The following is a 15,337-nucleotide window of genomic DNA, read 5'->3' on the forward strand; positions in this document are numbered from 1 at the left end:
CGTTGTTTTTATTTAGACTTTTTTTTATGAAGGAAAAAAAAAATGAAAGAAAAAAAAATGATTAAAAAAAATTAAAATAAACAAGCACATCTTTTTTGCTACGTGTTTGTGTCATGCTTCCACACCTGCATTGCTTGCTGTTTGGGGTTTTAGGCTGGGTTTCTGTACAGCACTTTGAGATACCAGCTGATGTACGAAGGGCTATATAAATGCATTTGATTTGATTTGATAAGTGAAAATTAAAGGTTGTTATTTAAATATGTCTATTGCAACCTAGAGTTACAGATTGAACTACTGTACGTAATTTAAAGGTCATTTCCGATTGAGCCGAGAATGCAGTCGGTTTAAAACACGCTGTAGCGGTGAACTTCCGCGATATGGATTGAATAGAGACCCTAAAGGTAAGTTTATGAATTTCCAGGTTTATAGACATGAAATGTTGTTGTTGATACAGTATTTACATTATCACACACACACACACACACACACACACACACACACACACACACACACACACACACACACACACACACACACACACACACACACACACACACACACACACACACACACACACTGCTGCTGTTGTAGTATAATGTGTAAGTAGTTATTTGTTAATCCTTCTTTGCTTAACTGCTTGAAACCTGTAGTGCAGAGGTAAACTGGGTTCAAACTGTAGTGCAGAGGTAAACTGGGTTCAAACTGTGTTGCAGAGGTAAACTGGATTCAAACTGTAGTGCAGAGGTAAACTGGGTTCAAACTGTAGTGCAGAGGTAAACTGGGTTCAAACTGTAGTGCAGAGGTAAACTGGGTTCTTAACGATGTATGCCTTTGGGCCTTCCTTTACGTAATGCTGAGAGTACATACAGTATGTACACAAACACACACTCTTCAAATGGCTATGCTCTGAATTGTGTTTAGGCTTGATAACATCTACCCCAAAAACATGTGTCGTTGTGTGGCTTAGCCTACAGAGTGTGAGGTTTGTTTTCCAGCACCTTCTGAGAAGAACAAAATCTATTTCTAAGATTAGAGGCTAGGGTAACATTACTGTATTTTTCCACCACTTCTTACGCTGCTTGGCCTCGATCTGCCCTGACTGCACAGAGCAAACAGCAGGGATTCATCAGTTACCAAAATGGAAGAAAAAGTACTGAAACAACTGCCTGAACTTGCCGAATAAGAAACACTGTTGCTACGGTGTGCCCTAATGAATACAACCCTCACCCTGGCCTGCAACACGGTGCACACAGCACTTGTCTATCTCCAGTCTGGACAAAGCAGAGCAGAAACAGAGGCATCCTGCTACTGCAGGCAGATGTCAACTGTCACTCACTTCCTGTTTTTCACCCAGTCAGAGGAGCGCAAAGCAACACAGGATCTCCACACACACACACACACACACACACACACACACACACACACACACACACACACACACACACACACACACACACACACACACACACACACACACACACACACACACACACACACACACACACACACACACACACACACACACACACACACACACACAGAGAGAGAGACAGAGAGAGAGAGAGACAGAGAGACAGAGAGAGAGAGAGACAGAGAGAGAGAGAGAGAGTCTCTCCACACAGACAGACAGACAGACAGACAGACAGACAGACAGACAGACAGACAGACAGACAGACAGACAGACAGACAGACAGACAGACAGACAGACAGACAGACAGACAGACAGACAGACAGACAGACAGACAGACAGACAGACAGACAGACAGACAGACAGACAGACAGACAGACAGACAGACATTCTTACAAGGTTAAAACATATGAACCTAAAGTTTAGAGACCTTTTTGAAACCACAAGAGGAAATAGGTTTTGTATATTGTTATTACAGAGAGCAAATGCCAAATCTTTCCACAAATATATTCTCTGCCATAATAAGCTATTCCTGGAGAAATCTGGCAGACACAGAATGGAAAACTAAACTAAACCTTACTTGAAGAAATAACTGTTGTGTTTATATTAGGAATAGACTATCTTCCCCAGGGCTAACATATCTGTTCAGCCAGGGATCAGGGCCTGTGGTCACAAAGTAGAAGTACTGATATAGGATTAGTTAAGCTTTTTACATGATAATGAAAAAGATTATATGGACAGAGGGGTCCTTCTCTGAGACACTGTGAATACAGACCCCAGATCAGTGTGTGAAATCTTTTATCATGAGTCTTCATCTTCAGATACTGGGCCAAGAAAAACACATGGTTATAATGTTTGAGATTTGCGTTTACTTTCCAATCATGCTGGTAAATCATGGTATGAAAGGGTATAGAAGTGAGTTTGATCAACTTCTGTCACACACTATGTGACAGCGGAAGACATTATATTGCAAATTCATCAGGCTTCTCCCACGCGATAGACTATTATAAACCAGGTAGTTTGGGTGATGGATGCTGAAATGACTAAAACCTAATACTAATACCGAGTATCTGATGTTATATTTATGTCAAAATATGGAGAAATTGACCACATATTATGTCCAAAAAAGTTAGCAAACCCACAAAATATTTTTTTTTAAAAGATGTTTATTTTTTACTTTTCCCTCACAAAGTTGTCAAATTACAAACGTCACCTATCAAAGCAAAGGATACTTACTAAAAATATGCTCTTTTAAAAAAAATCATCACTAGAAATGTAAAAACCAGTAAATTACAGCACAAAGCAATGGCACGAAGAAGAGTGGTACAGTAGAGGTCATATATTGTCACATCAATCAAGTTCGGTCTGTAATAAGGTACTTGGGGAATAAATAGGAGAGAAAGCTGTTAGAAGCTCTAACGAACACATCCAAGTCCATCGAATGTCCACCAGGCAGCAGGATCCCAGTTACAGTAGGAGACGTGGGGCTGCTGTCCACCAGGCAGCAGGATCCCAGTTACAGTAGGAGACGTGGGGCTGCTGTCCACCAGGCAGCAGGATCCCAGTTACAGTAGGAGACGTGGGGCTGCTGTCCACCAGGCAGCAGGATCCCAGTTACAGTAGGAGACGTGGGGCTGCTGCGTTGCTAATCTGATTGATGAAGCATGGGATTCTCTAGCCTGGTCCCAGATCTGTTTGTGCTGTTTTATTAACTCCTGTCAGGACCATAAGGGGTCGACCAGATAACATCCACTGATCTGGGACCAGGCTACGTCTCCATAGGTCAAGCTCATTCCAAGACAGATACAGTAAAAATAAAAATAAAATAAAAAACATTACTTTACTCAATGTTGTGTTCAATTTCAACATAATGTGTCCCTTTGCAAACCTGCTGTGTTTATGAATTATAATAATGGACGATCGTTGCATTGAATTAATGGGAACGTTACATTTCTTTCTAGATTTCATCTTCTCCGTCATTCTGAAATGACATTTTGTCTTTCTGCAGATACATATTTATGTAACATTTGTATCATGTTATGTAAATATGTATCTGTAACATTTATCCAAATGAAGATTTCTTTTTGTAACTGCGATCGTGTTTATTGTTTGGCAAATAACTAGTCGTGTCTTCAGTCGTCATTATTTACATTTACATTTAAGTCATTTAGCAGACGCTCTTATCCAGAGCGACTTACAAATTGGTGCATTCACCTTATGATATCCAGTGGAACAACCACTTTACAATAGTGCATCTAACTCTTTTAAGGGGGGGGGGGGGGTTGAGAAGGATTACTTTATCCTATCCTAGGTATTCCATTATGTATGGTGAAATCGCCATGTGGCTCAATACATTCAAGTACATAGTACCTCAATTAGCCCGACTAGTCGGTGCTCCCCGCACATTGGCTACCTGAATTATCTGCATTGTGTCCCGCCACCCCCCACTCGCCAACCCCTCTTTTACGCTGCAACTCTCTGTTTATCATCTATGCATAGTCACTTTAACTATACCTACATGTACATATTACCTCAATTAGCTCGACTAACCGGTGCCCTCGCACATTGACTCTGTACCGGTACCACCTGTATATAACCTCGCTGCTGTTAATTTCACTTTCATTTTATTTATTTACTTGTCTATTGTTTACATAATACCTATTTTTTACTTAAAAATTGCACTGTTAGTTAAGGGCTTGTAAGTAAGGATTTCACTGTAAGGTCTAGCTAGCTAACTACTTGCGATTTGTTACAGGTATCTAGCTAGCTAACTACCTGTTGTATTCGGCGCATGTCACAAATACACTTTGATTTGGTGTGGTGCTTGCAACGCTAGGCTTGTGGGCTCGATTCCTACGGGGGATCAGTACGAAGATGTATGCACTCACTACTGTCAGTGGCTCTGGATAAGAGCGTCTGCTAAATGACTTCAATGTAAGACCATTCCCTGTAGCATCTCCGTTATAGGCCTGCCCAAATGATGCATCTTTATAGGAAATGTGGGAGAGCTATTTGATGTAGCAACATTCTTTATGACAAGAGTATGTCTCAACCTACGTGTGACACTAAGACACTAACTACACAAGCCTCTTATTAAGTCATTCCTCTTGGAAGCAGCATTGTTGTGGGGTGATAGGGGACAAGAGGCTAAACTGCCCTGGATAAGCCTGTGGTCTAGCGGCTTTAGCCACTTAGTGTGGGGGTTTGGGGGGGAGCACTGGGTCCATACACCCAGCAATAGGTCCTCCTCACCTCTCCGCCATGATAGCGGATATGTGGTGGGATTGATTTTACAAAATGGCCGCCATGCTACACATTGGTGGTGGATGTGAGTCCCCCCCCCCTTTTGCTATGTAATGCATCTGGAAAAGCTCAATATAAATCCAATCTATTATTCTGATTTATTATATGGATAATTATGATGCTGAATGACTAAAGTGCAAGCTCACTGCTTTATTATGTGCCCTATAGACTCACCATGGGACACTCTCACTGTACATGAGAAAAGCAAAGGCTTTTTACCAAATATTTTTTATTCAGTAAAACCCTCGTTTTAAATACACATTTTTTTTGCTTTACAGGTTATGTAGCGCCATAGAAATAAAAAATTAAATCTTTCAAATTGTATTTTAAAAAGGTTTCTTCTTTATGGATTAAAAACATTTCCCCTTGTACATTCTTATGAAGGTATGTAATGTAATGTATATGAGGCAGGAGAGTTAAAGAAGTTTAACATTATGTTTTCTATCTGTGATAGACTTCTCCAATCTCCAGCGATGGACTGGGTGCCATTATCTTCACCATAATAATGCTTTTTCATTTGGTTTTCAGTGAGCTTCTTTGATACGGCACCTGTAAGGCACCTAGCTAGCTAACTACTAGTGATTTGTTACAGGAATCTAGCTAGCTAACTACTAGCGATTTGTTACAGGAATCTAGCTAGCTAACTACTAGCGATTTGTTACAGGAATCTAGCTAGCTAACTACTAGTGATTTGTTACAGGAATCTAGCTAGCTAACTACTAGCGATTTGTTACAGGAATCTAGCTAGCTAACTACTAGTGATTTGTTACAGGAATCTAGCTAGCTGACTACTAGTGATTTGTTACAGGAATCTAGCTAGCTGACTACTAGTGATTTGTTACAGGAATCTAGCTAGCTAACTACTAGTGATTTGTTACAGGAATCTAGCTAGCTAACTACTGGTGTTTAATTTCTGCGGGTCATAATCTCCTATACAAACTAACAACACTATGGTAAAAGGAAAAGGGGATACCTAGTCAGTTGAATGCAACTGAATGCCTTCCACATTAAAACCCAGCATCATTTTAGAACGTCAGCTGTACTTCACAGGTCAATTCAGACTACCAGCAAGCATTGAGTCAATAGTTATAAAATGGCAGGTTTACTTTCATTGCGACAATATTTGTGTATATCTTTTGATAAAGATGAATCAAATTGTGTGTGTGTTATGACAGAGAATGATACTACTGCAATGACCGTTGTTTCTTTGTTGATATTATGGCATAACATTTTGCGGTTTTCATTGGCCCCTGAAATTGTCGTTTTTGTCTCTCGCATTGTTGTAGAAAGTTTTTTTCTCTTTTCTCCTTACTTCCAAAGTAAAAAGTACAACCTATTTAAAAAAAACAGAGTGAAAAACATACTTATCTTTCTACAAAGTATTGCACATTACAAATTGCAGTTTTGTTGATTAACAGCAAGTTGTTAAATGACGATTCATCCTCAGAAAGTATTAGCAACTGGAGACGGGCTGGTCATTTTTTACATTTTACATTTTGAATACAAAAAAGGCAAAAATGTGATAGAAAAACAATCAAAGTAAAAATAAAAAACGTTTTCTAATTGTATACAAACAAAATAAAAAATAAAATAATCAATGTAATAGAATCAACCAAAGTTTCCATTCACTACACGGGGTTTCACATTTCAACATTCAATTCTAAGAAGAATCCAACAGGCTTTTGTTTGAATTGTTTCTGCCTCTTTTGAAAAGCTGTAATAATCTACTATTTAAAACTAAGCTTAGTGTGAGAAGGCTGCAGGGAGTGGATATTATTAGTTAGTACATTAATCAATTACTATATTCATCAATTACACCAGAATTTCACTGACCTAGCCTACAGCAATTCAATGGAAAGACCTGATTGATAAGAGGTTTGCTTGCATTTGGATGGTTCCTTAATGAGCAATAGTTACTGTACGGGGAGTATACATTAAGTTGTACTTCAATAGTTACTGTATGGGGAGTATACATTAAGTTGTACTTCAATAGTTACTGTATGGGGAGTATACATTAAGTTGTACTTCAATAGTTACTGTATGGGGAGTATACATTAAGTTGTACTTCAATAGTTACTGTATGGGGAGTATACATTAAGTTGTACTTCAATAGTTACTGTATGGGGAGTATACATTAAGTTGTACTTCAATAGTTACTGTATGGGGAGTATACATTAAGTTGTACTTCAATAGTTACTGTATGGAGAGTGTACATTAAGTTGTACTTCAATAGTTACTGTATGGGGAGTGTACATTAAGTTGTACTTCAATAGTTACTGTATGGAGAGTGTACATTAAGTTGTACTTCAATAGTTACTGTACGGGGAGTATACATTAAGTTGTACTTCAATAGTTACTGTACGGGGAGTGTACATTAAGTTGTACTTCAATAGTTACTGTATGGGGAGTGTACATTAATGTATCATGTCATTATGGCAGATCCTTTAGGCTCCTATAAATCCATGGAACAGACAGACTTAAAAGATGTTAAAAACCTAATATAGTGATGTTGAGACAGATGTAAGAGATGGTAAATGCGTTATATAGTGGTGCTGTTGTGCTTCTTATTGACTTGCCCCTATGTCATGTCCTCTATCTATAGCCAGAAATAACGACAAGAGACTAAAACACAAAGAATAAAGGAAAACTCACTGCATTATTAAGTGAAAATAATCAATCAGAGACTTTAAACACGTTTTGATGTAGCTACTGTATGCACTGGGGTGGGTGGATGGATGGTACGTAGCAGTAGTGTCCACAACGACGTAGTCTAGTCTAAAATGGAGTTGGGATGACTGTATGTACACAGTACACTGTACAGGGAGGACAGGTCTGTACCTCCACAGCCAAGTACAGTTGCTGGCACTAAAAAGTTAGGTTGCACTGCAGTGTTATATATATACTGGCCAAACAATTGCGTCAAGATGCCTTCTAGCAATTGTTTGTCACAAAACCCGGTACAGCAGACAGGTACAGGGTTTCATTTTTGTTTTGTTTTAGTGGCCCGTAACTGTAGACGAGATGTTCTGGACCCTGAACTCAGCTTAGTAGTGGAGGTACGTTCAGGTTCAGCTGTAATTTTTACAACAAACATCAACGACAAATACACTCGACTAATCTCACTGTATACAAGAGGCACCACCTCCACGATATTATCGTACTATAGACATTAGTTAAAGCTGAGAGCAACTAGGTTGATCTAGATACATCAACATCACATAGTCAAATGTTACAGCTCAAAACACGACACAGATTTCATTCTTCCGGGTTTTATAAAGCCTTTTTTTTTTTTAAGTATCCACGCCAAAATATAGACAAACCACTTATAATTCTACAGGGGAAAAGAAGTAGGAACGTCTGATTCTGTTCTTATGAGATACTGCTGCTCCATGTGACTTGGAGATCTCTTTTTTTTTTTTTTTTTTTTACTTTTAACTTCATCCAATCGTAATAACAGTAATATTCTTAACAATAGTTTAATAAAAAATATTTCAAACATAGACAGGAAACCCAATAATGTAACTTCCTCTGTAGAAAAAAAAAACAAAAAAAAATAACCGTCCTAGTGCAGATACATGTAAACCTGGTCCTACAACTAGTTTAGCGATAATATAGTATAATAACATAGAAAGCGGGTATTAAAAAAAAAAAAAAAAAAAAATCTTTCCTCTCACAGAGAGCAGCTCACATCATGGTTTCTACAATAGTGTGGGTGGGCTTGATCAGGCCGTTGTTCCCGTTAGGGTCCAGCGGGTAGGCCAGCTCGCAAGCCTTGCCCTTAGAACGGTGGTCGGCTGGACGGGAGCTAGCACCTCCTAGCGGAGCCGCCACAGCCTTGATCCTCTGGAGGGAGAAAAAAAGAAAAGCTATGTTTAACTTCACAGTAAATACCAATATACAAGTATGATTATACTATCTGTTATAGATGGATGGACATGAGACCTCCACAGGGTTCTAGGGGTAGGGGGCAGAGTCTAGGGTTAGGGGTCTAGGAGTAGGGGCCAGGGTCTAGGGGTAAGGGCCTATGGGTAGAGTCCAGGGTCTAGGAGTAGGGCCAGGGTCTAGGAGTAGGGCCAGGGTCTAGGGGTAGGGGCCTAGGAGTAGGGGCCAGGGTCTAGGAGTAGGGGCCTAGTGGTAGGGGCCAGGGTCTAGAAGTAGGGGCCTAGTGGTAGGGGCCAGGGTCTTGAAGTAGGGGCCTAGTGGTAGGGGCCAGGGTCTAGGGGTAGGGGCGAGGGTCTAGGATTAGGGGCCTGGGTCTAGGAGTAGGGGCCAGGGTCTAAGGGCCAGGGTCTAGGGGCCAGGGGTAGGCTTCTAGAGTCTACGGGTAGGGGTCTAGGAGTAGGGGCCAGAGTCTACGGGTAGGGGTCTAGGAGTAGGGGCTAGAGTCTAGGAGTAGGGGCCAGGGTCTAGGAGTAGGGCCAGGGTCTAGGAGTAGGGGCCTAGTGGTAGGGGCCAGGGTCTAGGAGTAGGGGCCAGGGTCTAGGGGTAGGGGCCTAGGAGTAGGGGCCAGGGTCTAGGAGTAGGGGCCAGGGTCTAGCAGTAGGGGCCAGGGTCTAAGGGTAGGGGCCAGGGACTAGGAGTAGGGGCCAGGGTCTAGGAGTAGGGGCCAGGGTCTAGGAGTAGGGGCCAGGGTCTAGGAGTAGGGTCTAGGGGTAGGGGCCTAGTGGTAGGGGCCAGGGTCTAGGAGTAGGGGCCAGGGTCTAGGAGTAGGGACCAGGGTCTAGGGGTAGGGGCCTAGTGGTAGGGGCCAGGGTCTAGGAGTAGGGGCCAGGGTCTAGGAGTAGGGGCCAGGGTCTAGGAGTAGGGTCTATGGGTAGGGGCCTAGTGGTAGGGGCCAGAGTCTAGGGGCTATGGGGATTGAGTACTAACCTCTATGAGTGGTCCATCAGACTGGATGATCTTGATGACCACCACCATAGGAATACAGATCATAGAAGCCAGGGCCAGAGTCCAGCCCACACCGATTGACCAGTCGGGGTACTCGTAAACCTTGTTGTACGTCAAAGGTTTATATTTGACCAAGGAGAAGACGAAGCAACCCTGGAGGCAGAGACAAACAACAATGGAAATCAGAATCACCTTTATTCTCAAAATACATTATCATCTGTCTGAATATCCTGTTTATCATCTGTATATCCTGTTTATCGTCTGTCTGCATATCCTGTGTATCATCTGTACATCCTGTTTATCATCTGAATATCCTGTTTATCATCTGTCTGTATAGCCTGTTTATGATCTGTCTGTATAGCCTGTTTATCATCTGTATATCCTGTTTATCGTCTGTCTGCATATCCTGTGTATCATCTGTCTGTATATCCTGTTTATCATCTGTCTGTATATCCTGTTTATCATCTGTCTGTATATCCTGTTTATCATCTGTCTGTATATCCTGTTTATCATCTGTCTGTATATCCTGTTTTGCATGTACACGAATTTGACTTGGTGAAATGGTGCTGCCACAATAAACAGGATATACAGATGATAAACAGGATATACATGTAGAGGTTTACACAAATCACATGTGGTATGTACACTGTGTACACTGTAAGCTAAGAAAAACAAGCTGTAAACAGTAAGCTACATAAGGGAGGGTTGATGAATTTCTGATAACTCATATTCTCCATTGTCTGACAATCAGGAAACGGTTGGGCGTTGTTTTATGTAATGGACAGTTTGTTCTGACTAGGGCTGTGGCGGTCACGAAAGTTCGTCAGCCGGTGATTGTCAAGCAAATAACTGTCGGTCTCACGGTAATTGACCGTTAAATAACATAAACAATTAACATAAACACATTTAGCATCTCCTGGCTTCCACACAAGCCACTGATTCAGACCTTTGGAACATCTACATGTTAAAAAGTCTAATAAATCCATGTAATAAAGCCGACACCATCACAATAAATCAATTATTTATTTTAGATAGGTCTAAAGAAACATGATATGAAGAAAATGTATTCTATTTCAGAAGAACTGAACAGCATACTCTGAGTTGTCCTTATTTTAAGGCCCTGCTGTGGTTAAACTAAAATAGCTTAACATATTGTTTTTATTTTGGTAATAAGAATGCAATGAAACAAGCCGTAACCGTTAAAATTGCACTGTTGGTTAGAGCCTGTAAGTCAGTATTTCACTGTAAGGTCTACTATACCTGGTGTATTCAGCATTTCACTGTAAGGTCTACTACATCTGTTGTATTCAGCATTTCACTGTGAGGTCTACTACACCTGTTGTATTCAGCATTTCACTGTGAGGTCTACTACACCTGTTGTATTCAGCATTTCACTGTAAGGTCTACTACACCTGTTGTATTCAGCATTTCACTGTGAGGTCTACTACACCTGTTGTATTCAGCATTTCACTGTAAGATCTACTACACCTGTTGTATTCAGCATTTCACTGTAAGATCTACTACACCTGTTGTATTCAGTATTTCACTGTAAGGTCTACTACACCTGTTGTATTCAGCATTTCACTGTGAGGTCTACTACACCTGTTGTATTCAGTATTTCACTGTAAGATCTACTACACCTGTTGTATTCAGCATTTCACTGTAAGATCTACTACACCTGTTGTATTCAGTATTTCACTGTAAGGTCTACACCTGTTGTATTCAGCATTTCACTGTAAGGTCTACTACACCTGTTGTATTCAGCATTTCACTGTAAGATCTACTACACCTGTTGTATTCAGCATTTCACTGTTAGATCTACTACACCTGTTGTATTCAGCATTTCACTGTAAGGTCTACACCTGTTGTATTCAGCATTTCACTGTAAGGTCTACTACACCTGTTGTATTCAGCATTTCACTGTAAGATCTACTACACCTGTTGTATTCAGCATTTCACTGTAAGGTCTACTACACCTGTTGTATTCAGCATTTCACTGTAAGATCTACTACACCTGTTGTATTCAGCATTTCACTGTTAGATCTACTACACCTGTTGTATTCAGCATTTCACTGTAAGGTCTACTACACCTGTTGTATTCAGCATTTCACTGTAAGATCTACTACACCTGTTGTATTCAGCATTTCACTGTGAGGTCTACTACACCTGTTGTATTCAGCATTTCACTGTAAGATCTACTACACCTGTTGTATTCAGCATTTCACTGTGAGGTCTACTACACCTGTTGTATTCAGCATTTCACTGTGAGGTCTACTACACCTGTTGTATTCAGTATTTCACTGTAAGGTCTACTACACCTGTTGTATTCAGTCTTTCACTGTGAGGTCTACTAGACCTGTTGTATTCAGCATTTCACTGTAAGGTCTACTACACCTGTTGTATTCAGCATTTCACTGTGAGGTCTACTACACCTGTTGTATTCAGCATTTCACTGTGAGGTCTACTACACCTGTTGTATTCAGCATTTCACTGTAAGATCTACTACACCTGTTGTATTCAGCATTTCACTGTGAGGTCTACTACACCTGTTGTATTCAGCATTTCACTGTGAGGTCTACTACACCTGTTGTATTCAGCATTTCACTGTGAGGTCTACTACACCTGTTGTATTCAGCATTTCACTGTAAGATCTACTACACCTGTTGTATTCAGCATTTCACTGTGAGGTCTACTACACCTGTTGTATTCAGCATTTCACTGTGAGGTCTACTACACCTGTTGTATTCAGCATTTCACTGTGAGGTCTACTACACCTGTTGTATTCAGCATTTCACTGTATGGTCTACTACACCTGTTGTATTCAGCATTTCACTGTAAGGTCTACTACACCTGTTGTATTCAGCATTTCACTGTAAGGTCTACTACACCTGTTGTATTCAGCATTTCACTGTAAGGTCTACTACACCTGTTGTATTCAGTATTTCACTGTAAGGTCTACTACACCTGTTGTATTCAGCATTTCACTGTAAGGTCTACTACACCTGTTGTATTCAGCATTTCACTGTAAGGTCTGAAATTGATAATAAGGCTACTGCCATATCTAATGATGGTGTCTACCACCACCACAATAACATCAGGGTTGTCAGTAACACACATTCATAAACATATACTCTCCTCAAATTCTCCTCAGTCCGTCTCATTCTCCTCAAATGATCCTCAGTCTCCCCTTAGTCGGTCTCATTCTCCACAAATGATCCTCAGTCTCCTCTTAGTCCCTCTCATTCTCCTCAAATGATCCTCAGTCTCCCCTTAGTCCGTCTCATTCTCCTCAAATGATCCTCAGTCTCCTCTTAGTCCGTCTCATTCTCCTCAAATGATCCTCAGTCTCCCCTTAGTCCGTCTCATTCTCCTCAAATGATCCTCAGTCTCCCCTTAGTCCGTCTCATTCTCCTCAAATGATCCTCAGTCTCCCCTTAGTCCGTCTCATTCTCCTCAAATGATCCTCAGTCTCCTCTTAGTCCGTCTCATTCTCCTCAAATGATCCTCAGTCTCCTCTTAGTCCGTCTCATTCTCCTGAAATGATCCTCAGTCTCCTCTTAGTCCCTCTCATTCTCCTCAAATGATCCTCAGTCTCCTCTTAGTCCGTCTCATTCTCCTCAAATGATCCTCAGTCTCCCCTTAGTCGGTCTCATTCTCCACAAATGATCCTCAGTCTCCTCTTAGTCCCTCTCATTCTCCTCAAATGATCCTCAGTCTCCCCTTAGTCCGTCTCATTCTCCTCAAATGATCCTCAGTCTCCTCTTAGTCCGTCTCATTCTCCTCAAATGATCCTCAGTCTCCCCTTAGTCCGTCTCATTCTCCTCAAATGATCCTCAGTCTCCCCTTAGTCCGTCTCATTCTCCTCAAATGATCCTCAGTCTCCCCTTAGTCCGTCTCATTCTCCTCAAATGATCCTCAGTCTCCCCTTAGTCGGTCTCATTCTCCTCAAATGATCCTCAGTCTCCTCTTAGTCCGTCTCATTCTCCTCAAATGATCCTCAGTCTCCTCTTAGTCCGTCTCATTCTCCTCAAATGATCCTCAGTCTCCTCTTAGTCCGTCTCATTCTCCTCAAATGATCCTCAGTCTCCCCTTAGTCCGTCTCATTCTCCTCAAATGATCCTCAGTCTCCCCTTAGTCCGTCTCATTCTCCTCAAATGATCCTCAGTCTCCCCTTAGTCGGTCTCATTCTCCTGAAATGATCCTCAGTCTCCTCTTAGTCCCTCTCATTCTCCTCAAATGATCCTCAGTCTCCTCTTAGTCCGACTCATTCTCCTCAAATGATCCTCAGTCTCCTCTTAGTCCGTCTCATTCTCCTCAAATGATCCTCAGTCTCCTCTTAGTCCCTCTCATGAGAACAATTAGCGCTGTGTTTCCTGGTCGTTAAGGGGATTAAATGAGATTAGCCTAAAGACGGAGCCAAGCACCACATTTCCCAAATGCCTCAACAGTTTTAATCCAGCACCGCACACACAGTTTTACCACCAGCCACCAGTTAGTTACCCTTTAACCTTCAAGGACGCAGGGCAACACAGGAGTGAATGTGACCTTACAGAGAAATGATAGGGCTTTAGAGAGGGAGACCTAGCCACTGTTGTTAGGCAAGTTATCATAAAACCCCGCACCCCACCACACAATTTAAGACCCTAGCCCTAAAGCTCTGATAGGAACTGGTCTACTGTCTAACTCTCCTCTCCCCCTCCCCCCGCTCCTCTAACCTCCTCTCATCCAGTCTTCTCTTCTGTTCTTTCCCCTCCTCTCATCCAGTCGTCTCCTCTCTTCTCTACCCTCCTCTCATCCAGTCTTCTCCTCTCGTTCCTCTAACCTCCTCTCATCCAGTCTTCTCCTCTCGTTCCTCTACCCTCCTCTCATCCAGTCTTCTCCTCTCTTCTCTCCCCTCCTCTCATCCAATCTTCTCCTCTCCCGTCCTCTCATCCAGTCTTCTCCTCTCGTTCCTCTAACCTCCTCTCATCCAGTCTTCTCCTCTCTTCTCTCCCGTCCTCTCATCCAGTCTTCTCCTCTCGTTCCTCTAACCTCCTCTCATCCAGTCTTCTCCTCTCTTCTCTCCCGTCCTATCATCCAGTCTTCTCCTCTTGTTCCTCTAACCTACTCTCATCCAGTCTTCTCCTCTCTTTTCTCTCGCCCTCTCATCCAGTCTTCTCCTCTCTTCTCTCCCGTCCTCTCATCCAGTCTTCTCCTCTGTTATCTCCCCTCCTCTCATCCAATCTTCTCCTCTCCCGTCCTCTCATCCAGTCTTCTCCTCTCGTTCCTCTAACCTCCTCTCATCCAGTCTTCTCTTCTCTTCTCTCCACTCCACTCCTCTCATCCAGTCTTCTCTTCTCTTCTCTCCACTCCTCTCATCCAGTCTTCTCCTCTGTTATCTCCCCTCCTTTCATCCAGTCTTCTCCTCTCTTCTCTCCTCTCATCCAGTCTTCTCTTCTGTTCTCTCCCCTCCTTTCATCCAGTCTTCTCCTCTCTTCTCTTATCTCCCCTCCTCTCATCCAGTCTTATCTTCTCTCCCCTCCTTTCATCCAGTCTTCTCCTCTCTTCTCTCCCCTCCTCTCATCCAGTCTTCTCCTCTGTTATCTCCCCTCCTCTCATCTAGTCTTCTCCTCTCTTCTCTACCCTCCTCTCATCCAGTCTGCTCCTCTCTTCTCTCCCCTCCTCTCATCCAGTCTTCTCCTCTATTCTCTACTCTCCTCTCATCCAGTCTTCTCCTCTCTTCTCTCCCCTCCTCTCACC

At 42.1% G+C, this 15,337-nt stretch overlaps 1 protein-coding gene across 1 annotated transcript in view; it reads right to left on the reverse strand.

The window, feature by feature from the left end:
• Window positions 1-7,964: 7,964 nt before the first annotated feature.
• The window catches only part of LOC139553396 (sodium- and chloride-dependent taurine transporter-like), a 41,375-nt gene continuing 34,002 nt past the window's right edge, over window positions 7,965-15,337 (reverse strand). Inside the window, exons 13-14 of the mRNA XM_071365678.1 lie at window positions 9,581-9,751; window positions 7,965-8,554 (exon numbers count right to left, since the gene is read on the reverse strand). Of these exons, the coding sequence (XP_071221779.1) occupies window positions 8,396-8,554; window positions 9,581-9,751 (330 nt within the window). The 3' untranslated portion in view covers window positions 7,965-8,395. The remainder of the gene's footprint in view (window positions 8,555-9,580; window positions 9,752-15,337) is intronic.

Source organism: Salvelinus alpinus, chromosome 2 (genome assembly GCF_045679555.1).
Source record: "Salvelinus alpinus chromosome 2, SLU_Salpinus.1, whole genome shotgun sequence".
NCBI lineage: Eukaryota > Metazoa > Chordata > Actinopteri > Salmoniformes > Salmonidae > Salvelinus > Salvelinus alpinus.